At 31.4% G+C, this 23,990-nt stretch overlaps 2 protein-coding genes across 3 annotated transcripts; one reads left to right on the top strand and one right to left on the bottom strand.

The window, feature by feature from the left end:
• Positions 1-1,486: 1,486 nt before the first annotated feature.
• Positions 1,487-12,252, bottom strand: LOC143071927 (DNA-directed RNA polymerase II subunit GRINL1A-like). 2 transcript variants are annotated; one of them, XM_076246620.1, is made up of 6 exons: positions 12,168-12,252; positions 10,195-10,300; positions 8,556-9,119; positions 7,614-7,836; positions 2,720-2,808; positions 1,487-1,897 (listed from the first exon to the last, which is right to left on the bottom strand). In XM_076246620.1, the coding sequence occupies exons 2-6, from the start codon at positions 10,296-10,298 to the stop codon at positions 1,843-1,845; spliced, it is 1,035 nt and encodes a 344-aa protein (XP_076102735.1). In that variant the 5' UTR covers positions 10,299-10,300; positions 12,168-12,252; the 3' UTR covers positions 1,487-1,842. The 2 variants fall into 2 exon arrangements, with proteins under 2 accessions (XP_076102735.1, XP_076102734.1); XM_076246619.1 differs by lacking the exon at positions 12,168-12,252 and having other exon boundaries at positions 10,195-10,345.
• A 39-nt stretch (positions 12,253-12,291) lies between these two features.
• On the top strand, positions 12,292-23,635 carry LOC143071928 (max-like protein X). Its single transcript, XM_076246621.1, has 9 exons — positions 12,292-12,383; positions 13,546-13,621; positions 14,832-14,960; positions 15,524-15,624; positions 18,933-19,029; positions 20,570-20,669; positions 22,173-22,257; positions 22,716-22,832; positions 23,424-23,635. The coding sequence occupies exons 2-9, from the start codon at positions 13,579-13,581 to the stop codon at positions 23,469-23,471; spliced, it is 720 nt and encodes a 239-aa protein (XP_076102736.1). The 5' UTR covers positions 12,292-12,383; positions 13,546-13,578; the 3' UTR covers positions 23,472-23,635.
• Positions 23,636-23,990: the final 355 nt, after the last annotated feature.

Genomic DNA, 23,990 nt, shown 5'->3' with positions numbered 1-23,990 from the left:
TGTCGTCCCTTATACTAAAGTTATGGTGCGAAAACCAAGAATAATGCTTATTTGGGCCCGTTTTTGGCCCCTAATTCCTAAACTGTTGGGACCTCAACTCCCAAAATCAATCCCAACCTTCCTTTTGTGGTCATAAACCTTGTGTTTACATTTCATTGAATTCTTTTTACTTATACTAAAGTTATTGTGCGAAAACCAAGAATAATGCTTATTTGGGCCCTTTTTTGGCCCCTAATTCCTTAACTGTTGGAACCAAACATCCCAAAATCAATCCCAACCTTCCTTTTGTGGTCATAAACCTTGTGTTAAAATTGCATAGATTTCTATTTACTTAAACTAAAGTTATAGTGCGAAAACCAAGAAAATGCTTATTTGGGCCCTTTTTGGCCCCTAATTCCAAAAATATTGAGACCAAAACTCCCAAAATCGATCCCAACCTTCCTTTTGTGGTCATAAACCTTGTGTTAAAATTGCATAGATTTCTATTCACTTTTACTAAAGTTAGAGTGCGAAAACTAAAAGTATTCGGACGACGACGATGCAGACGACGACGCCAACATCATACCAATATACGACCAAAAAATTTTCAATTTTTGCGGTCGTATAAAAACCAAAGCATTTAGAGCAAATCTGACATTGGCTAAAAGTGTTCATTAGGTCAAGTTCTATTAGCCCTGAAATTTTCAGATGAATCTTACAACCCATTGTTGGGTTGCTACCACTAAATTGACAAGTACTTAGTATAAGGAAATTTTTCAGTCTTTGGTTATCATCTTGAATATTTTTAATGATATAGATAAACTGTAAACAACAAAAATTTCAGCAAAGTAAGATCTTCAAATAAGTTTTTAAAACCAAAACTGTCAATTGACCCTTAAGAAGTTATTGCCCTTTAAAGATAATTTTACACAATTTGTTTATTATTAACTTTAAAAAATCTTCTCCTTTGAAACTACTGAAACAATTCCAACCAAAGTTAAGTTGAATGATTTGATTTTCGCTGTTTTTGTAATCTTGAATTGATTAACGATATGCATACCTGCCAACATTTCAAAATGCCAATGGGGGTTTTACGTGCAAGATTGCACGCATAGTCCTACAAAACCTTTAAACGAAAGATAAAGGTGAAAAAATCAAGGTGAGCGATTCAGGCTCTTGAGAGCCTCTTGTTTATATTGACTTTACATCTCCACATACAATCCAGCTGTCCAGTAGTACAGATACAATGTACTAGTAACTGAGTTTCATTAGTTTGGTGGCCTACATTCTAATAAAAAGAGGGCTTAGGGTTTGTCCCCTTTTCATGAACTGACTGTACAAGAACCTCATGGGTAATCAAGGTTTTCCAAAACCCCCATTCTACTTATCAGTCTACCACATCACCATTAAAATTGTAAAAGGATAGTTCAACACTAATAAACAGATAAAATTTTCAAAGACAGGAATATTAGATGATGATATAAAAGTACCATAAACAATGAAGAAATAAAGAAAACAATTTTTATTAAATTTAAATTCCATATTGAATCTGTGTTAATGTTGCGACAAACAGAATTACATCATTACTACAATGAAATATTTCTGATTGTTAACTGACAATATGCATGATGATGCAATAATTTGTCTACATTTACACTGCAAAACAGTTAGAATGTTATCACAAGAATCTGTTTAGCTGTCTATGACATTATCTCTGGTCTTCATCAAGCACTTTTTGTCTTTTCATAAATCAAACTTTCCTGAGAACATGAACAATTTGTCCATAAATTGGTCTACAGGAGTCCTTTCTGATGAACCTGACATGGTTTTATTATCTATACAATTAGAAGTGATGAGTACTGTTCAGTCAACTCCTTCTAGATCATCATCACTGTCTATCACTTCAGGTTCTCTATATCTGTTTCTATGTTAAGGCTATGTTCTAAATTACTTGTTTTTCATTCCAAATTTCATCATTCAATAAAAATTACCTGGAATTTTATACAGTACAGAACAGACGTAATGAGTCGTTTCTAATTTTTCTGATTTCTGATTTTTTTTCTGAAAATTTTAGAACCTGGGGGGAACACTGTACAGTATTACATTGTTTTTTTTTTAATATTGGCAATGATCACATGATCCAATCATGTCAATTAGGTAATATACTGATTTTCAAACTTGTCAAAGAGATTGATAATATAAACCTATGATGTAAGTTTCATAAAATTCTGGCTAGAATTTTACACATGCAAGCTCTAAGAAAGTAATTTTCAATATATATCTTATCTTTCCAAGGGATATAACACCTTTAAAAATAATGAAAACCAACTGGTGTTTCCAATTTGTCCAAGACTTTTCTGATATAAACCTATTATATAAGTTTTATCAAAATCTGGCAAGAACTTGACATGTGAGAGCACTAACATAACTGGTCGAATAGAACAAACAGACAGACAGAGAGGCAGACTCCTGGTGTTACTATGTCTTCCTCAATGTGTTGCCTGATGAAAGAAAACAACACATCAACGTTTATAGTTTTGAAACTTCAAACAAAATGATGATAATGAAAAATTAATGTTCATTTTAAAGTATGCAATTAAAACAAAATTTAAAAGAATCTTACTTGTTGCAATGTCACATTTTTCACCTTAAAACAATGCATTAACTCTTCAGTATGGTATCTTTTATTATAGAAAAAAAATAATACATATTTATAAATTCAATTTTTCTAAAAGGATACACTATGTTTCTTCCTTCTGGATTAAAGGTCTCCAATTTAATGTTTAGCTTTTCAGCTAGTTTTTCTGCTGCATATATTGCCTGTGATTCCTGCAATGTAAGAAATATAGGTACACATGTTCTAACATAACATACTATGTTTTACTGACTTTCTCAAGCTATGATTATCTTGTTTCCCTTTTCTTTTTCTTTTTAAATTATATTGTTACAAATTCTTTTCCTTGAAAATTTTCAGCCTTTAGTGAAAATTAAACAAGAGTGCACACGCTGAAATGTCTCGCCTTCTATACTAATCATTGATATTATGTTGATAGTCCTAAGTAAAAAGCTAAGCTTTATAACAACTCTACCATAAACTTAACATTAACCAAGATAACTAAACAAAGACCAATGAACCTTGAAAATGAGGTCAAGGTCAGATAAACCATGCCAGGCAGACATGTACAGCTAACAATGCTTCTATACAACATATATAGTTGACCTATTACTTATAGTTTAAGAAAAATAGACCAAAACACAACCAGGTGCTCCGCAGGGCGCAGCTTTATACGACCGCAGAGGTCGAACCCTGAACAGTTGGGGCAAGTATGGACAAAACATTCAAGCGTGATACAGCTGTGATCAAATTTTGACATTACATGGGTTTTTTTTTTACACAAAACAAATGTCAAGATTTTACAAATCATTTAAAGATTTGTAGTTCAAACTTTTTAAATCTAAAATTAAATAGTTGACACAGCATAGGTTTCTGACACAGAATGAATGTGGTCTAATGAACTTAAAAAGTTTTTTTTTGCCTCTGAGCAATTCACTATGCTGTTGAATATTAATCCTCTCAAAAAAATGTTTGAAGAAATTTTCTTTTTATTTATGAAATCTGAAATGAGAAAAATTTAACCCCCCCCCCCCTTTTTTTTCACATCCCTGTTTCCCTTTTTCCAAAACTGATATCAATTCAAATTTCTAATGGAGTTTGCAACAATAACTACTCTTTTAAATACATAATAAAATATTAAAATGTAAAATAAAGTGCTTGTTATCACTGAATGGTAAAGATTGGTTGGTAGTAAAAGTGAATATACATTGTTTATTGTATAAAACAATAAAAAAAACTTCATCAGCAACATTTTATATTGGCAAATTTCCAATGAAGTTATTTACATAAAGTTATTGGCAAATAAAAATAGAAAATGACATCATAGTCATGTCTGGCAAATGTCCAACATACATTATCTAAAAACATTTTAGATAAGATAAGGAAAAAAAGCTTCATCAGCAACATTTTATATTGGCAAATTTCCAATGAAGTTATTTACATAAAGTTATTGGCAAATAAAAATAGAAAATGACATCATAGTCATTCATGTCTGGCAAATTTCCAACATATACATGTATTATCAACTACTATTCTATACAAAGAAAGATAACTCCAATTGAAAATTAATTGCTATTGCACAATATGGTGCAATTAGATATTTCTTGCTATTTTGCAATACTATGCAATTGAAAATTTCTTGCTATTGCACAATACTTGATATGGAATCCTGATTTGGACCAACTTGAAAACTGGGCCCATAATCAAAAATCAAAGTACATATTTAGATAACGCATATCAAATAAGCCCAAGAATTTATTTTTTGTTAAAATCAAACTTAGTTTAATTTTGGACCCTTTGGACCTTAATGTAGACCAATTTGAAAACTGGACCAAAAATTAAGAATCTACATACTCAGTTAGATTTGGCATATCAAAGAACCCATTTATTCAATTTTTGATGAAATCAAACAAAATTTAATTTTGGACCCCCATTTGGACCAACTTGAAAACTAGGCCAATAATTAAAAATCTAAGTACATTTTTAAATTCAGCATATCAAAGAACCCCAAGGATTCAATTTTGTTAAAATCAAACTAAGTTTAATTTTGGACCCTTTGGACCTTAATGTATACCAATTTGAAAACGGGACCAAAAATTAAGAATCTACATACATAGTTAGATTCGGCATATCAAAGAACCCCAATTATTCAATTTTTGATGAAATCACACAAAGTTCAATTTTGAACCCTTTGGGCCCCTTATTCCTAAACTGTTAGGACCAAAACTCCCAAAATCAAACCCAACCTTCCTTTTATGGTCATAAACCTTGTGTTTAAATTTCATAGATTTCTATTTACTTATACTAAAGTTATTGTGCGAAAACCAAGAATAATGCTTATTTGGGCCCTTTTTTGGCCCTTAATTCCTAAACTGTTGTGACCTCAACTCCAAAAATCAATCCCAACCTTCCTTTTGTGGTCATAAACCTTGTGTTAAAATTGCATAGATTTCTATTTACTTATACTAAAGTTATTGTGCGAAAACCAAGAATAATGCTTATTTGGGCCCTTTTTTGGCCCTTAATTCCTAAACTGTTGGAACCAAAACTCCCAAAATCAATCCCAACCTTTCTTTTGTGGTCATAAACCTTGTGTCAAAATTTCATAGATTTCTATTCACTTAAACTAAAGTTATAGTGCGAAAACCAAGAAAATGCTTATTTGGGCCCTTTTTGGCCCCTAATTCCTAAAATGTTGGGACCAAAACTCCCAAAATCAATCCCAACCTTCCTTTTGTGGTCATAAACCTTGTGTTAAAATTTCATTGATTTCTATTCACTTTTACTAAAGTTAGAGAGCGAAAACTAAAAGTATTCGGACGACGACGACGCCAACGTGATAGCAATATACGACCAAAAAATTAAAATTTTTGTGGTCATATAAAAACTTAACACTGTGCAATGAACCGTGAAAATGAGGTCACGGTCAAATAAAACCTGTGCGACTGACATAAAGATCATTAAATATTTACATACAATAAATATAATTGACCTATGGCATATAGTATTAGATAAAAAGACCAAAACTCAAAAACTTAACTTTGACCACTGAACCATGAAAATGAGGTCAAGGTCACATGACATCTGCCCGCTAGACATGTACACCTTACAATCATTCCATACAACAAATATAGTAGACCTATTGCATATAGTATGAGAACAACAGACCAAAACACAAAAATTTAACTATAACCACTGAACCATGAAAATGAGGTCAAGGTCAGATGACACCTGCCAGTTGGACATGTACACCTTACAGTCCTTCCATACACCGAATATACTAGCCCTATTGCTTATAGTATCTGAGATATGGACTTGACCACCAAAACTTAACCTTGTTCACTACTCCATGAAATGAGGTCGAGGTCAAGTGAAAACTGTCTGACAGACATGAGGACCTTGCAAGGTACGCACATATCAAATATAGTTATCCTATTACTTATAATAAGAGAGAATTCAACATTACAAAAAATTTGAACTTTTTTTTCAAGTGGTCACTGAACCATGAAAATGAGGTCAAGGACATTGGACATGTGACTGATGGAAACTTCGTAACATGAGGCATCTATATACAAAGTATGAAGCATCCAGGTCTTCCACCTTCTAAAATATAAAGCTTTTAAGAAGTTAGCTAACGCCGCCGCCGTAGCCGCCGCCGCCGGATCACTATCCCTATGTCGAGCTTTCTGCAACAAAAGTTGCAGGCTCGACAAAAATGAAAAAAATGTTTGTTTATTTATCTAGATTGATCATTGACAGTGTGATGCTGAAAATTAGATGTAAAACAACCAATTCAAGGAAAAACTGCTTTGCAGTCATGATCATTTTATTCTAAAATTAAAATAAATGTGGAATGTGTCCATGGGACCGAATGATGCCCCAGCTTGCAATTAAAGTTATAAAGGGATATTACTCAGGAACTATTAAAGTGACTCTACCCAAATTTGTACTTGATCTGAGTTTTGTGGTGATAAGCATTGTTTCATAACATTTAGTTGAGGCAAATTTTAAAAGTAAGAGAATGGAAATGAAAAATCCATCAATATTTCCATGTGTAAAGGGGCATAAATCTAGAACAGTAAAAATAACAGCACAAAAATTTGAAACTGGATCTGTGTTTTGAGGTAATAAGCCAGTGCCATGTGTAAAAGTTGCATACTATTCAGTTGAGGCAAACTTAAGTTAGAGAATGGAAACCAATTTTGGGATGTACAGACGGATGGATGAACATATGTACAGATGGATTAGGGTAAAACCTTATACCTACTCGGCTATGTCTGGGGTATAAAAATAATCTTATTTGATTCAACAATTTCAATGAGAACATTGAGAGTCAAACTTTACTTCTTTTCCTTGAGTGTTTTCAAAGATTGATCTTCATAATATTAAAATAAGGCAATATGGTATAATTGCCAATGATAATCTGCCATTTGAGTTCAAATGAAGTGAATGTTACAAATTCTACTAAGTACTGTAGTAAGGTTTTATCACACAATATCTAGTTGTTTTGATAATTATTTTCAAATCACTTATGATCTTCTTTTATATATTAGAGGTCTTATCTTAATCTTATTTCATATTTTTTAAAGAAAGATAACCCAGGAAAGTAAATTTGGATTAAAATGGCCTGTTTTATTAATTTGAAAATAAGACAGTATGTATAATATCAAAGTAATTGAACTGGGATTTTAATAACAGCATCATCTTCTACAGAAATCCACTTAGATTAATATAACTCTTTTGTTTGTTAAGAGTTCCAGCAAGAAGCTTTAAGTTCTCGAAGTACAGTCAGATACTTTTGAGCCTCCTCATGGGGTTTATAATTATGTGATTTCGTTGGCCATCTTTTTAGTGATTGTTTGATTACCAGACCAAATATTTCATGATTATTTGATAATCTAGGACTGTATTCTTGATTATAATTATCTTGTTAAGAAAAATAATTATTTGGTAAAATATTAGCGATTATGTGATTACTTGAACACCCCCATGGTGTGCCTCATTTTTCAAATTAACTCACCTCTCTGTGTCTCACTTGTTCTTCTTGTAATTTCATGGATTCTTGTAAAGACATCTCCTGCGCTGCAGAGTATTTATATTTAGGTGGACATACTGCAGATTCTTCCCATACAGAATCAACTTTCTTTTTTGACTGTTTTGTTTCTGACGTCTCAGTTAACATGTTTTTTTTAGGATTCCTTAGGTCAGGTGGTAAATCTTCGATATTTGAAATCTTTAAATATCTGACAAAATAAATAAATCATTAGAAACTGCTATTCATATTCAAATTATTAATCTTTGTTATCTTTTAGGAGTAAAAAAAAAGATATATCGTATATTAGGAAATATATATAGCCTGTTTTACAGGTATCATGTGATTCTTGCACAATGTGTCACGGTGTGGTTGTTGTTCATATTTACTTTTTAAAAAATAGTCATTTTGGTGAGATTGCTTTTCAAAAGTTTTTAACATTTGAATGCTTATGCATATGTACTTGTTCATTGGCAAGTCAATACCTGTACATTTAAGTTATTCTAAAATAGTCTGTCATCAGTCATCTGTCATGCTTTTGTTCAATATATTATATAACCTTGGTAGGACAAATAGTTATCTTTACTTTTAAGCTTGTCCCTTAGTGTTTCATTATATGCAGACTCTCTAGAATCTACCCAAAATTTCATCTTTCATAAATGAATGAAAACTTTTCTATTAGTTTTTGGTACATATTTAGGACTTAATAAATATAAATTTTCCTAATTGTTGAATGAAATAGAATACTATGATTGACTATGAGTATACCTATTTAGTTTAAGTGTATCACATTTTTAATTTCTATGTGTTCTTTCTGTCACACTCAATAATACTATGAATTAATATGAGTATACCTATTAAGTGTTTGTGTTTGTCATTTTCTATTTCTATATCCCACTCAGTAATACAATGAATGCCTTATGTGTATACCTATTAAGCTTAATTGTATCACGTTTTCTATTTCTATGGGTTCTTTCTATCACACTCAGTATGTGTTCTTCAGCAGGAGGTGTCTCATGTCTATCAGTGTCTGCTGAACTTATTTCCATTTTTTCTAAAGTTTCTCCTATATCCTCTATTGTAACTTGGTCTCTTTCCAGTACATAATTTGACATATTTCTTTCAAGTTCCATATGTACATTCCCTTCAGCATTACATAAAACTGATTCTGATTCATTTTGAACCATTACACTAAAATCTTTTTGTATGTCTTTGTTTTGTTTTGGTACATCTCTAGACTGTTGAAGATTTTGTATTTTGAATTTTGAAACTGGCTTTTTTATCATTTGACCTGTAACTTCAGTAATCACTTTGGGTTTAACATTTTCTTTAGTTGAAGGGGATATAACTTGTCTGTTTAGTGAAGGGGAGATAATTTGTCTGTTTGTTGATTCCTGTAATTCAGTCTCCATTCTCTCACTGATCATTCTATGTAGTTTCTCAACAAATGATTGCACCTTTGCCCCTCCATCTGGCAACGTCTTTAGAAATTTTCTGAAATATTCAATCACATATTTAATTAGCTAAAATTATCTAAACTTAAAATCATTTTTTAAAAACTTGGTAAATTTCACAGTTAAATGTATCCCCCAAACTCCACTTGTAATGGTAAAGTAAACAACTGTCTCGCAGTCAATCATACCACTTCTGTCTGATTTCATCTACATTAACTTACAAAACTGCCACCGTATTGGAATTTATATATTTATAAAAGACATTGATGAACTAAATCTTAAATAATGAAAGCTACTCATTATGTCTCATTGAGTACATAGAGTTTATCAATATGAATTTATTGTGAACATGATGAGTCCTAGGTCCTCGGTCATCAAACTTTACTTGGTGCTTAGAGTACAAAATTTGTGCTCGAAACACCAAATCATGTATTTTGATTGGTTGATTTCTGAGTCAGAGTACGTTAAGCATGCTCAAACAATTTTATGACAAAGCAAGGCATAAAACTTTGCTCAGTGCTCTGAGCACAAAAATCATGCTCGAAACATGAAATCCAGCAATTTGATTGGTTGATTTTCAAGTCTGAGTACAAAAATCATGCTCAAACATTTTATGACAAGGCCTTACATACATATTTTTAGAGTATGATTATTGTACTCAGAATCAGAAATTAACCAATATAAATGCTGAATTTCATGTTCTGAGCATAAACTTTGTTCTCTTGAGTTCTGACTAAATTTACATGACTGTAAAGCCAGAGACTCAATATTTTTTACCATCTAGAGTAAAAAATCATTATCAACATACTGTTATTCTAAGCATGGACCCCACTGTTAAAGAACTTGTGAATCGAGGATTCATAGACTTATTTGGTTTGTAACCATAAGTACATGTTATAAAAAATGCAAGAACACAGAGTATTTTACAGAATATCAAAATCATTGTGATTACAAGATTCAGGTAACACAGAGAACCAGGACACACAATGGACATTCGTAAGTAATGCAATCAGAATTCTCATAAAATTCAGTCATGAACATAAAACAGAAAAAGCTCTGCATGTAGGCAGGTTATCACTGTACAAATGTATATATCAAAAACTTCATGAACTTACACCTTCTTCAACAGCTTTTTCTGCCTTTCCAACAATTCTTTCAACTCTGTGACAGATTTTGTAGACAAATTACCTTCTAGGTAATCCTGTGGTATGTGTTCCATTTCTAAAAAATCAACAAATGTACAACAATTTAAAAACTTTTGTCCTGTCAGTTGTCAATTTTTAAAATTTTAATATTATATAGAAAGCACAAGGAACAATTCTAATTGAATGTATTTCAACAAGCGAAAGTTTAAGGATGTAATAAAATTCATTTTTTTTATTAATGTCTGAAACAGCTTTTTTCTTTACTTTTCAGAACCAACATGAACAAGTTACAACAGTAACAAATATGTATAAATATTGCAAAGTATAGTCTTTTCTCTTGAAATTAATCATGTATCAATGGAAAATATTGCAGCAAAAACTGACTTTTACATGTACATGTAAAATGAAACATAATCAACATTGAAGATCATGAAGATTTTTTAAAAATTTTTTATCTTTATAAAAATCTAAATAATACCAAATAAAAAAAAGATTTGATAAAATAAAAATCTATTTACATATTTTTTCCAAGAGTAAATTTGGGAAAATGTAAGTAGATTTTTATAAATACTATTCTTTTCACCAGAAATGTTATTTATAAACAAGCGTATGAGTTTATTAATGACTAGTATATCACTTTCGGACAAGCAAGACAGAGATGTATATTATACACCTGATAGTTCAAAATGGAAACTGTTACAAGTTATCGGCCGTGTACACTCCTCAATACCCTCAGAAGTGAAATGATGCATGAACTTGCAAGTCCGACAGGAAATCGTTTGAATACCTGGACGTGTCATCTAAAAATAACTTAGGGGTTAATACCTTTAGCCATGCTAGGGAAGGTCCAAATTTATTTAAATCACATAAAAGAATTATGAATATGAACAAATTGGATTTTCGAAAACAATTTTCACTGAACACTTATTTATGATTCAAACTTTGACTCTTTAACTAATTCCAATATAAACAGTTTTAAAATGACAGACCATGGTTATTTAGAAAATAATAACATTTTCTGTATCAAGTTATTTAGTCAGATAAAACAACTGTACAATTGACAAGATATCGACACGCAATTACAACTACATCAGGTTACTATAGTTTTGGTCCTTTGTGGTTTATAGAAACATCGTGGTTTCTGAACGGAGAAGATGACAAAATGGCAGCACACAGGGAATTGACACTCTAAATTTAAAATGGCTGATGATCTCTATCTACAGTGTAGCAGAATAAAACTTTAATATCTATGAATTTGAGCATTTTTATACAGAATGGACATAATATCAATTTTTGATTTTTTGGCGAAGTTTCCCTTTAAAATCTCAACCCTCCCCTTTTACAATTTGTTTATCTCTGGGCGCAAGCCAGTGTAGAAAAAACAAACACAGAAAAATTCAGTTCAAAAGAAGTCAGAGTCTGATGCCAGAATATGTATATATATATATTTATTTTCTTTTAGCAGGTACAATTAAATAGTTATTTTTAAGGTGATTTTGGTTATTTTGTTTTACGTTTTGAAGTTTTTCTATAATAAAATCAACGGTACCAATTTTGTTGCACCAGATGCGCATTTCGAAAATATATGTCTCTTCAGTGATGCTCGTGGCTAAAATATTTGAAATCCAAAGCTTATATAAAAGATGAAGAGCTATAATCCAAAAGGTCAAAAAAGTATAGCCAAATTCGTGAAAGGAATCAGAGCTTTGCATCAGGGAGATACATTCCTTAATTTATAATAATTTCTAATATTTTGTAACAGCAAATTTTAATAACACAAAAAATCCGTATTTTCATGCCAGTATAACTATACTATTTAAACTATAGTATACATGGTATAAGTGATTTAATTTGGTTAATTTATTTGTAAATTTAGGGATTTTATGATCATTCTATAGACTGATTTTTGTAACTACAAACTGTTCGATAATTATGTTACTGACTGAATTTTACACAGGTAAACAGGTAAATAAAAAGTTTCACAACTTTGCTGGAAAATGATCAATGTCAATTTTCTGCTTGTAATTTTTTTTCTTTTTCCTTGCGAGACCCTAATTAAAAACGTACAAAAGATTATGATTGACAAATTGCGATATTTTTACCTCAACAGTGAAGAACTCACTAGTAAACAAGTGGAATTTCGGACTGAAAATAATCAGGTAAACTCAGCCAAATTGAAATTACACCAAACTTTGGGCTGTTTAGGTCGTTTAACACCGCCGTAGTAGTAGTTAACAAGATTTTTTTTACATTGAAATGGAAACTTATTGATATAATTGCCCTTGCTGCTTGCTGAAGTTACTGTTTGTAAACTTTATCTCATGACAAAAAATTGACATCCTGTGGCAGTGATCCAGATTTACATTGGACTTAATCATGATCTATATTTAGATATTATTGATGTTGTCTTTTATACAGATCTATCGATGAATAATTAAATTTCCATGACACTAAAAAAAAATTATTATTTAAGTAATATGTGGAATAGAATATTCAGGAGGGTCGTTATACACCTAATTGCTATTTGTCCGCCATAACACGACATCACAAAAGTTCCCGTAAAATTTTGATGGCATAATAGAAAATATCTGACACCAAAATGAAAAAGTGTTTGTTGTATGACGTCAAAAGTTTATGAGGGACAGATCTCCAAATAGCGAATACGTGTATGGGGGTTCCTTCGTGACAAATAACGGTAAAAATTCTAGCCAAGTGATGTTAACGGTAATTTTTGGTGCATGTGGATAAATGTGCACTTTCTTTTAGATTATGAAAATAATCAACTGATTTTAATAAATCACACAAAAATTTTCCAAAAATAACATTAACAGTAATTACCTCTGATGAATCACTATAAGGATATTTTGATGAATCATGATAGATATTTTGACAAATCAAGGTGAAGTTTTAGCTAAAAATAACAGTTTATAACGCCTGACGGTAAAGGCCATTCCTATCCTCATTCAGGGCAAGCACAGCAACAATTTTGTTTCAACCCCACACCAATCCGTAGGGTTTTGACTTAAAGACAATAGCATACATGTGTAACATGAGTTTTTTAAATCAATGTAGGTAATTTTTTTATCCAAATATTTCAGTCAAGCTGTCTTGGGACAAAATGTAACTTTTTATGAATGGTTGTGCCATGAAAGCAAGTATACTAAAATTAAAAGTAAATTTTCATTACTATAAACTGATACATTTACATATTTATGAGGATCTTTCTCGATCTGTGTTATTGCAGCTTAGTTTTCATAGTGCAGCTTATAGTAACAATAGATATATGCCATTAGTAAAAATATTTTGTTTTTCACTTTTTAGATGTTTAACATGTTGTAGCAAATAGCAAATAAAATGGCTGATAGTAGCTATAGTGATATTAGCTTTGACAAAAAAGGTGAGTTGTTTGTTCTTGGGTAAGCATAATTATTTTATTTTTTTCATTATTTTACAAACTTACATTCCAAAATGATTATGAAAATTTCAAAAGATTTATAATTTTAATACATTGTATATACATATATTTATTTACTTTACTACATTGGTTAGAGGTATAGGGGGAGGGTTGAGATCTCACAAACATGTTTAACCCCGCCGCATTTTTGCGCCTGTCCCAAGTCAGGAGCCTCTGGCCTTTGTTAGTCTTGTATTATTTTAATTTTAGTTTCTTGTGTACAATTTGGAAATTAGTATGGCGTTCATTATCACTGGACTAGTATATAATTTGTTTAGGGGCCAGCTGAAGGACGCCTCCGGGTGCGGGAATTTCTCGCTACATTGAAGACCTGTTGGTGACCCTCTGCTGTTGTTTTTTATTTGGGCGGGTTGTTGTCTCTTTGACACATTCCCCATTTCCATTCTCAATTTTATATACATGTACTCAATTAGTGCAAAAAAAACCCTAGTAACTATAAATACAAACAGGTAGATTATGACACTAAATAATTTTTAGCAAAAAATGTGGAAAATTATTCAACCACTTTTGTCATGATTATTTCATATCCTGTGATCCCCAGAATTTTTAAATATCACAGACACCATGGAAATTAACATTGAACTGTTTTACAAAAAAATATAGCACCATGGCCCCTATACATTCAATTATAAAATCATAAAGATAGAACCATGGTAGAAAATATAATACCAGGTTTCCACAGTGTGTTAAGGCCCTTGGGAGAACACTGAAATTATTGTGTACTGTAAACCATGATATGCCTGTCAAACAACTTATACCATAATTAAAATTTGTTGTACCAATTCACATGTAAATTTAACAGAAAGAAGAAAGCTTTCTTTCCATTTTTGAAATATTTGGCATTCTTATGTTTCATAGTCATGATAGTACTTTATGATTAATAATTGAACCAAAAAAATATATTTTATTTTTTTCAATATCCCGAAGCTAATGCACTTTTCAAATCTATTATCAACATTATTCACACCAAATCATGACAGTCTTTTACAAAATAAATCAATTATCTGAAACATGTATCAATAAAAATGTGAATAGAAAGAAATTTGGGGAATAATATCAAATAGTCAGTAACCAAACAATATGAATTCTCTGGAAATTTCCAATACAAATGTATTATGCTTTTTTTCTACAGATGAAAATCTGATGAAAGTAGAGACTGTAAGTCCTACCCACAATAACAGATTTTCTTTCTCACGGACAAGTAGTACAGGCTCTATACCACAGGGATGTATGTCTTCAGCATCGTCTGCACATAATACAGGTAAGGGAAATAATTATGTAGTGATACCATCTCTATACCACAAAGATGTGTCACAATCATCGTTTGCCTAGGACAGTTGTAAGTTGTAACTCATTTATAAAATTTCTTTGTTTTGATTTATAAGTAGTCATTAAACTAAAAGATGAACCCTTACTAAGAACATGATTTAAATTCATTCACTACAATAAACAAAAGGAACATCAAATTCTACAATTTTAATGATCAAGTGCACTTATTCTAAATCAATGTTACTTTTAAAGATACATGTAAAAGCTCTACCATTTCATTGTTTATTACTTAATATTAAGAGATTAAACAAAAATATTACAAAACAAAAATACTTACCTAGACTTAATCAATGATTAACTACATGGTTAAAAAGTCCCCTTTCAAAGACTTTTTAGTTTTTACAGTTAACAAGACTTTTTTTTCATGATTTTTTAAGTCAAAAGGTACATATTATACAAAAATGTGTAATATACACAGCCAGTTATGGTAATAAATGTTGGGAATTACATACATTTGTAAATGTTGGGAATAAAACTGTTATAAAATGTTTGCAGATGATGAAGACAGTGATACAAACAAACAAACAATGACATATAAAGATCGTCGACGTGAAGCACACACTCATGCAGAACAGAAAAGGAGAGATGCCATTAAGGTATTAAAGCTTTAAAAAATGTAAAAGTTTTACAAGTAAGTGGAGATGCATGCCTTTGCAATTATGTCTGCTTTGGGGATTAGTGAGTTATGATATCTAATTTTTATCAACATCATCTTAGTGGATTTTTCAGTGCAATTATTCATGCTATTATTTAACAATTGACAAAAATGCAATATTAATTATTGCGATTTCAGTCAAATCTGCATACAGTTATATTTAAAGTCAGAATGCAAGTTTTAACAAGCACATTTTTTTTTTTGTCTTTACCAAGTCAACTGAAGAATGTCCAGTGCACGATGTTTTGTCGATATTGTCAACATCGCAATGTCAACTTTATAGTGTAGTTATTGTGTTTACATTGTATCCTATCTATATGTTCTGTACCTTTGTGTTTACATAGATCACATCGTATATTCGTGATGTTAACAATGTCGTGTCAACATCGTGTTTATGTTTTATATCGACTCTATAACTTTCTGTTTACATCGTTTACATCGTTGACATCGTATACATCGTGATGTTGACAATATCATTTTTACATTGTCAACATTGTATAGATGTTGAGAACCCAATCTTTACCTTTGTGTTTACATCGTTCACATTGTATACATCGTGATGTTGACAATATCGTTTTTACATTGTCAACATTGTATAAATGTTGTAAACCAAGTCTTAATCTTTGTGTTTACATCGTTCACATCGTAATGTTAACAATATCGTGTCAACATCGTGTTTATGTTGAATAAATAGTCCCTACCTTTCTTTTTTCATCGTTCACATCGTATACATTGTGATGTTGACAATATCGTTTTTACATCGTCAACATTGTATAGATGTTGTGAACCAAGTCTTTACCTTTGTGTTTACATCGTTCACATCGTATACATCGCATACATCGCAATGTTGACAATATCGTGTCAACATCGTGTTTATGTTGTATATCGACTCTATAACTTTTCTGTTTACATCGTTAACATCGTGATGTTGACAATATCGTTTATACATCATTTACATCGTCAACATCGTATGAATGATGTGTACCAAGTCTATACCTTTGTATTTACATCGTTTAAATCGTATACATTGTGATGTTGAAAATATTAAAAAAAAAGTTTTTTTATTCATTTATATAATAATTATTCAATGAAGTTTGTCGATTACATGTATACAGTTTACAATGTGATGTTATAGCTCTAATTTGACACAAAATAGTGTCAACATAGTTTATATGGCGATGTAAACAATGTAAACACAAAATGTATACATCACGATGTTTACGATGTCAACGATGTTAGCAATACATAAGAGTTAATACAATGTAAAACAATATATAAGGGTTGAAACAATGTATACGATGTTGACACAACATCATGTTAACATTGTATACATCGCGATGTTAACGATGTCAACGATGTAAATAATATATAAGGGTTGAAACAATGTATACGATGTTGACACAACATCGTGTTAACATTGTATACATCGTGTGATGTAAACAATGTAAACACATTATATTTTCTAGATTGTATACATCGCAATGTTAACGATGTCAACGATGTAAACAATATATAAGGGTTCAAACAATGTAAACAATGTTGACACAATATCGTGTTAACATTGTAGATATTGCGATGTCTACAATATTGATTAATCATTGTACACTGGACATGAATGAGTTAACTTATTCACAATAAATAAAAATTCACAAAAGTTTCTGAATTTACAGCATTGATCCCATTACCTTATTTAAGTGATGGAGGTTTTGTTGCTGTAAAAAAAGCCAGGGTACACTTATAATAATAAAAAATAAATTTGAAAAGCCCCAAAAAATTACTGTTAAAGAGTTGTTATAGTCATGATAATTCACTAACTGATTGTAGTAAACTTTTCGTTATGGATAGATATCCTTGAATTACCCTGTGTACACAACTGCTGCTTAGTCTTGCAGTAGCTTCTCACTTTTAAAGTGGAAGTTCGTAGGTCCCATTCCATGCTACGACAAATCAAAGAATTGAAAATTGCTATGTGTTGCCTTTTCTCTACAGCTGTGGTCACACCTTACCAGATAGCATGAACAGACGCCTAACGGACAAAATTGTTACCCGTTGGTTGTCCGTTGATGTACTGACCAAATAAAACGGACGCATAACAAATGCATAACGGACATCTGATATGCAATGTACGAGAAACGGAAATGTACCGGACAGAACAGATGTCGAACGTATATCTAACGGACAAGTACCGCATTAAACGCACACCTAACGGAAGCATACCGGATAAAAAGGATGAACAAGATATACGGAAAAATTAAAGGCAACAATAATAATACATTTAAATCTCATAAATATTCAAAAAGTTTCTGTGTAACTGGTTTTGGTTTGTTCTTCAAAATGCCGCCAAAGGGCAGTGTTTGGCCTGAATAAGAGATGCTTAATTGTGAAGATGTGCCCTTACTCTAAGATCGATTATGAATAATAAGATTTCATGAACCTTAAGAAAGTTGACATACCAATAACTGGCATTTCTGACGGGAAATTTTCAATTGGCATTTATTCGTTTGAGTTCTGTTCATCATCTGTTTTTTGCGTTATATGTCCGGTAGAAGTCTGTTTCTCATTTGTTCAACATCCCTTTTATCTGTTAAACGTCCGGTAGAAGTCCTTTGGTGAATTTATCTTCCAGACCTCCAATGGACGTATAACGGACACGTAACGGATACAAAACGGAAACAAAACGGACAAGTACCGTACAAAACGGACGCCTACCATACGTCCAACAGACATTTCATCCGTTGGACGTCCGTTCAAAGTTTTGAACATACTCAAAAATGTCCACCGGACAGAACGGACGTCGACGGATAAAACGTACGCTAAACGGACATGCAATGGATATAGACGGACGTCTAACAGATAAGAACAGAAAAGAACAGAGGTGTAATGGACATGAACAGATTGAAAAAAAGTTATCCGTTAGGCATCTGTTTAAGCTATCCTTTAAGGTGTGACCGAGGCTTAAGCAACCCCCATTTAGGAGTAATAGAAATATTGGTTGGCTTGACCTCAGAATAAAGTATCTGTGGAGTTTAGCATGTCTTTATGTGGATTGTTACCTTATGAAATATTACATTAAAAATGTGGCTTAGCAAGTCTGACTAGTACAGTACAGGATTCATATTCATTTATCTGTTCTTGTCTTGATAAGGATGTATCATTTGCTACTTGATATTAAACACTGATCCATTATCATCATGTGTGCAGCTGTTATACAATTTAGTGTCACATAACATTTTAAGTTTATCATTACAGAAAGGTTATGAAGAACTACAGAATATTGTTCCAACCTGTCAGAATACAGACAGTGTTGGCTCTCAGAAACTCAGTAAAGCAACAGTTCTTCAACGATGTAAGGAAATATTTAAAAATTTTCAATTAAAGATTTTTTTGCAATTGTAAAGGGCAGGATGTTCAAAATAGACATACCTTCTGGATGGAAAAAAAAAGAAAATCCAGATAGAATTGACTCAATTAGGCATTGCAAATGATGTTGTATGATTAGGGATAGTTTATGGTTTGGATAGAATTTTTGATAGACTATTTTTCCTAACAAAAACACACTTTTCTGTTATAAAAGTTACATGAGAAGTATTTTGATACTGTAAAACAAGCTCAAAGTAAATACCTCATCTTGCAAGCAGTAACTAACAATTACTTATTGGTTGGCAAATATCTGAGATTGACACGATTATCGTGAATCTTGTGGCTAGTACTTTGCTTGGGATTAATCAAAATCAAATAATATCAAATACATACTTTTATTGCCATATAAATCAAAAACATGATCTGTGACAAACATAACATATATTGATATATATTGATCAGGCTGGTGTTTATACAAATTATTTTCATAAAATGAGTCGTTGCGAACAAGGCAATGCTACATGTATGTACAAAGGAGTTATGTTAATAATAATTAAAGGTCATCAACAAAGCAGGGTCTTATTGCGAATCCTGTCATAGTTTTCCACAGATTCACCTGCAAGTTACCTGTCCATTTTAACTTTTGTAAGTCCTATTGTCCCATCTAACAAATACAACAGCTATTGTTCTCTGTTTAGTTTATTAAATGGGACCTTTAAATTTCTTGCAAGAGAAATCTATCACTCACTGATTAATTTACCTGAACAAAAAATTGAACTGTCAATGATGGAAATACATGTACAAATAAGTAATTATGAAACTGCATATGATGTTGTATGTATTCAATCAAAAACACATTTTCAATTTGTTTGATATAAACACTGATTTAAAAATTTAAAGTTGATTTCTGATCAAATTTCAACATTTTACCTATTAAAATTTGCTTTTTTTTAGTCTGTTCATAAGTAAAAACTTGAAATGATAATGTTTAAATAAAGGTCTTCATAAATGTATTCTTTATAACTGAACAACCGCAAAAAACATGCAAATTCTTTAAAACATAAATGCATGCAGTAGTTAAAAAAAAATCAGAAATAAACTTTTTATAATTAAATCAGTGCTTATATTGAACAGATTGAAAATATATTATTGATATTGAATAAATACTGTATCACATGCAGTTTATGTGAGTTTATACATGTATTTCAGTGAACAAAGAAGATATATTTTTGGTCAGGCAAATTAATCAATGAGTGAGTGATAGATTTCTCTTGGAAGAAATTTAAAGGTCCCATCAAATAAACTATACAGAGAACAATACCTGTTGTATTTGTTCAATGGGACAATAGAACTTACAAAAGTTTAAATGGACAGGTAACTTGCAGGTGAATCTATGGAAAACTATGATAGGGTTCACAATAATAATAAGCTAATTCATGCACATTGCATATTTATAATTATTAAAAACTTTTTGGTGAGATAAATTGTAGAAATTTACAATTTACCAGATGCATTCTATTTTGTAGCCATTGATTACATACAGTATTTGGTATCACAGAAGAAAAAACAAGAAGATGATTTGGACAATCTAAGGAAAGAGGTTATGGCTCTGAAAATTATGAAAGCGTGAGTACATATTACAGTACATTATCATATGAGCATAAATAACATTATTATGATACATGTAGTTCTCATAAAAAAATTTCTTTATTAGACACTGAGCAGATATACATGTATATATGTATTTAAAAATTGTGGTTTTTATACCCCCGCTTTAAAAAAGGGGGGGTATACTGTTTTACCTCTGTCTGTCCTTCCGTCAGTCCGTCAGTCAGTCTGTCCGTCCCATGAATATTTTTCGTCGCATTTTTCTCAGGAACTACAATACAAGGATTTCTGAAATTTGGTTTCAGGGTTTATCTAAGTCAGCTATACCGTGTGATGCGTTTTCAGATTGATCACTTGACAACTTCCTGTTTACCGAACACTTGTAAGATTTTACACATGATAGCCAAGTTGAAAATTTTCGTCACATTTTTCTCAGGAACTACAATACAAGGATTTCTGAAATTTGATTTCAGGATTTATATAAGTCAGCTATACCGTGTGATGCGTTTTCAGATTCATCACTCGACAACTTCCTGTTTACCGAACACTTGCATATTTTTACACTATTAATATTATCCACTTGCGGCGGGGGTATCATCAGTGAGCAGTAGCTCGCAGTTTCACTTGTTTCTTCTAAACCATTCTAAAATTTGAATCAACAGGTGCATAAATTGATAAACAAGATAGCATATTTACAGCTTATCATCCTTATTATCTATGATATTTGCCAGTGGACATTAGACCGACAACAATAAATCCGTGGACATTAGACCGACAACAATAAATCAGTGGACATTAGACCGACAACAATAAATCAGTGGACATTAGACCGACAATAATAAATCAGTGGACAAAAGACCGACAACAATAAATCAGTGGACATTAGACCAACAACAATAAATCAGTGGACATTAGACCGACAACAATAAATCAGTGGACATAAGTCCGACAACAATAAATCAGTGGACATTAGACCCACAACAATAAATCAGTGGACATAAGACCGACAACAATAAATCAGTGGACATTAGACCGACAACAATAAATCAGTGGACATAAGACCGACAACAATAAATCAGTGGACATTAGACCGACAACAATAAATCAGTGGACATTAGACCGACAACAATAAATCAGTGGACATTAGACCGACAACAATAAATCAGTGGACATAAGACCGACAACAATAAATCATACCTTGTGAGTTAAAATTGTTTGCTCACAAGTAATAATCTCACAGTACAAGTATACATATCTTGCATTAGTAATTTGCCATCAGAATCAATATGCAGTATACTGCATGTATATTTTGGTCCTCTGTGCAACATGTTTTTGGGGGACATAGAAACACCAGTCCTCTGTCCCTCCATTCTTGTTAGTGCTCTCACAGATTCAAGTTTATTTTAATATCATGGATCAAGTATTGGTTATTCTTAAGTAAAACTTAATGCCAAATGTATTTATTCAATGATGTCAGTAATGATTCCTACTAATGACTATCACATTTTTTTCATGTTACAGGAATTATGAACATATAGTTAAAACTCACCAGAATCAGCCAACTCATGGACAAAATCAAGTTTCTGATGAGGCAAAGTTTCAAGTTGTAAGTATGGTATTATAATGTGATTAGCTCAGTATGTCTTTTAACTCCTGAGTTTAGTCTTTAAAGTTATTTGTAATTTGATAAATATTCAACTTTTTTGAGAAAATTTAGATTACCTTTGACGGTGGTGACCTTTTTAATTAAAAAAAAAGGAAGGTATTTTTTTATTTTTATTAGTTACTTTGGCAACTACTGTAAATTTAGAAATTATTGCGAAAAATGTGACAGGGTTATCATCGCAATACTTAAAACTTGCATTGTGAATTTTTTTGTATGAATCAAACAGGATTTTTCTGACTATCGCAAAAATTAAATCGCATTTTAGTCTAAAATGACAAAATGGCAATATTAGATGCACGCAATATTTTCTGTATTTACAGTATATATTAATGTACCTATTCTGACTGTTTCTAATTGTTGACATTACATGTTGTTTATAAGTTTTACAACTGTTGTAGTTCCAGCAGATCATGGATACATTGTTCCAGTCGTTTCATGCCAATGTGTCAGTATCTAACTTTGCAGAGTTGTCAGCATGTGTGTTCCAATGGTTGGAGGAGTATTGTAAACCACAGGTAGGGAAATGGTTACAAAATTAATTTAGACCATGCGGTTAATGACCTCAGTCAGAGTCAGACACATCAATATTAAGTAGGTTCAAATAGTTTTTTTCTGAACCATCCCCCTTTTGACCTGTGAAAATGACACAAAAGAAATATACAGCAAAAAGAACAGGAAAACACTAGAATTACAGTAATGGGCAAGATAATTCATGAATGTTATGACCCATTGCATTTTCCATTGGTCTATTGAAAAAAATGTAAGATATTTACCTCCAGTTTCTAGAGAAAACAGAAATAAGATACATTTACTGAGGGGTTTTCAAAGATCAAAAAGTCCAATAAATACTGACAATATCATGGCAAAAAAAAAACGACATAAAGATGAACAAAAGTAAGAAACATCACATAGAAAACTAAAAACTGAGCAACAGGAACCCTACCAAAAAAAAACACCCAAGAATGGAAAGCAGTTCCTGCTACACATGTGACAAATTTTGCTATATTAAACATATAATTACAAAACTGAGGATGTATTTAATAAACTGATGATTAAGTGTCTTATGTTCCTATAATGAATAATTATGAATCATTTGTTTATTTCAGTCTTTGCGTGATGTGACAGTAGCCATTCTGAGACAGCTGAATCAGTAAACAGGATGTGGTTGTGACAGTGATGAGTCTGGGTGTGATAGTGACAATTGTGGATAAACAGTTTACTTACATCAAACATTTATTGTTGATTTTATTTTGCACTATACACATATTTTACATATAAAATTAATATACAATGTTTTATATTAAAATTAACAGAATTACTGCTTATGCTATTTACATCGCAATACTTGTTATAATTTTGTTTTAAAGATTTTAATCATTAATATATAAAAAAATTACCTTCAAATAAAGTATTCATTAAATGAATTTTCAATATGTTAATTAGATAATGATAAATGTGATATTTTGGTTTAATATAAGGTTTGATCCATGATACTTACAAACTTGGCTTCACTTTCACTCTGTATTGCATTTATTTTTCATTTTCTTAGTTCACATTCAACTTATGCATAAATGTCATTTATTAGGTTTTACATGAAAGTATAGATTTAAGAATCCACAAATCATAGAGGAATGATTTTTGTCGAGCCTTCGACTTTAGTCGAAAAAGCGAGA

This window comes from Mytilus galloprovincialis, chromosome 4 (assembly GCF_965363235.1).
Source record: "Mytilus galloprovincialis chromosome 4, xbMytGall1.hap1.1, whole genome shotgun sequence".
Classification (NCBI taxonomy): domain Eukaryota; kingdom Metazoa; phylum Mollusca; class Bivalvia; order Mytilida; family Mytilidae; genus Mytilus; species Mytilus galloprovincialis.
This window is presented reverse-complemented; position numbering and strand designations above follow the sequence as displayed.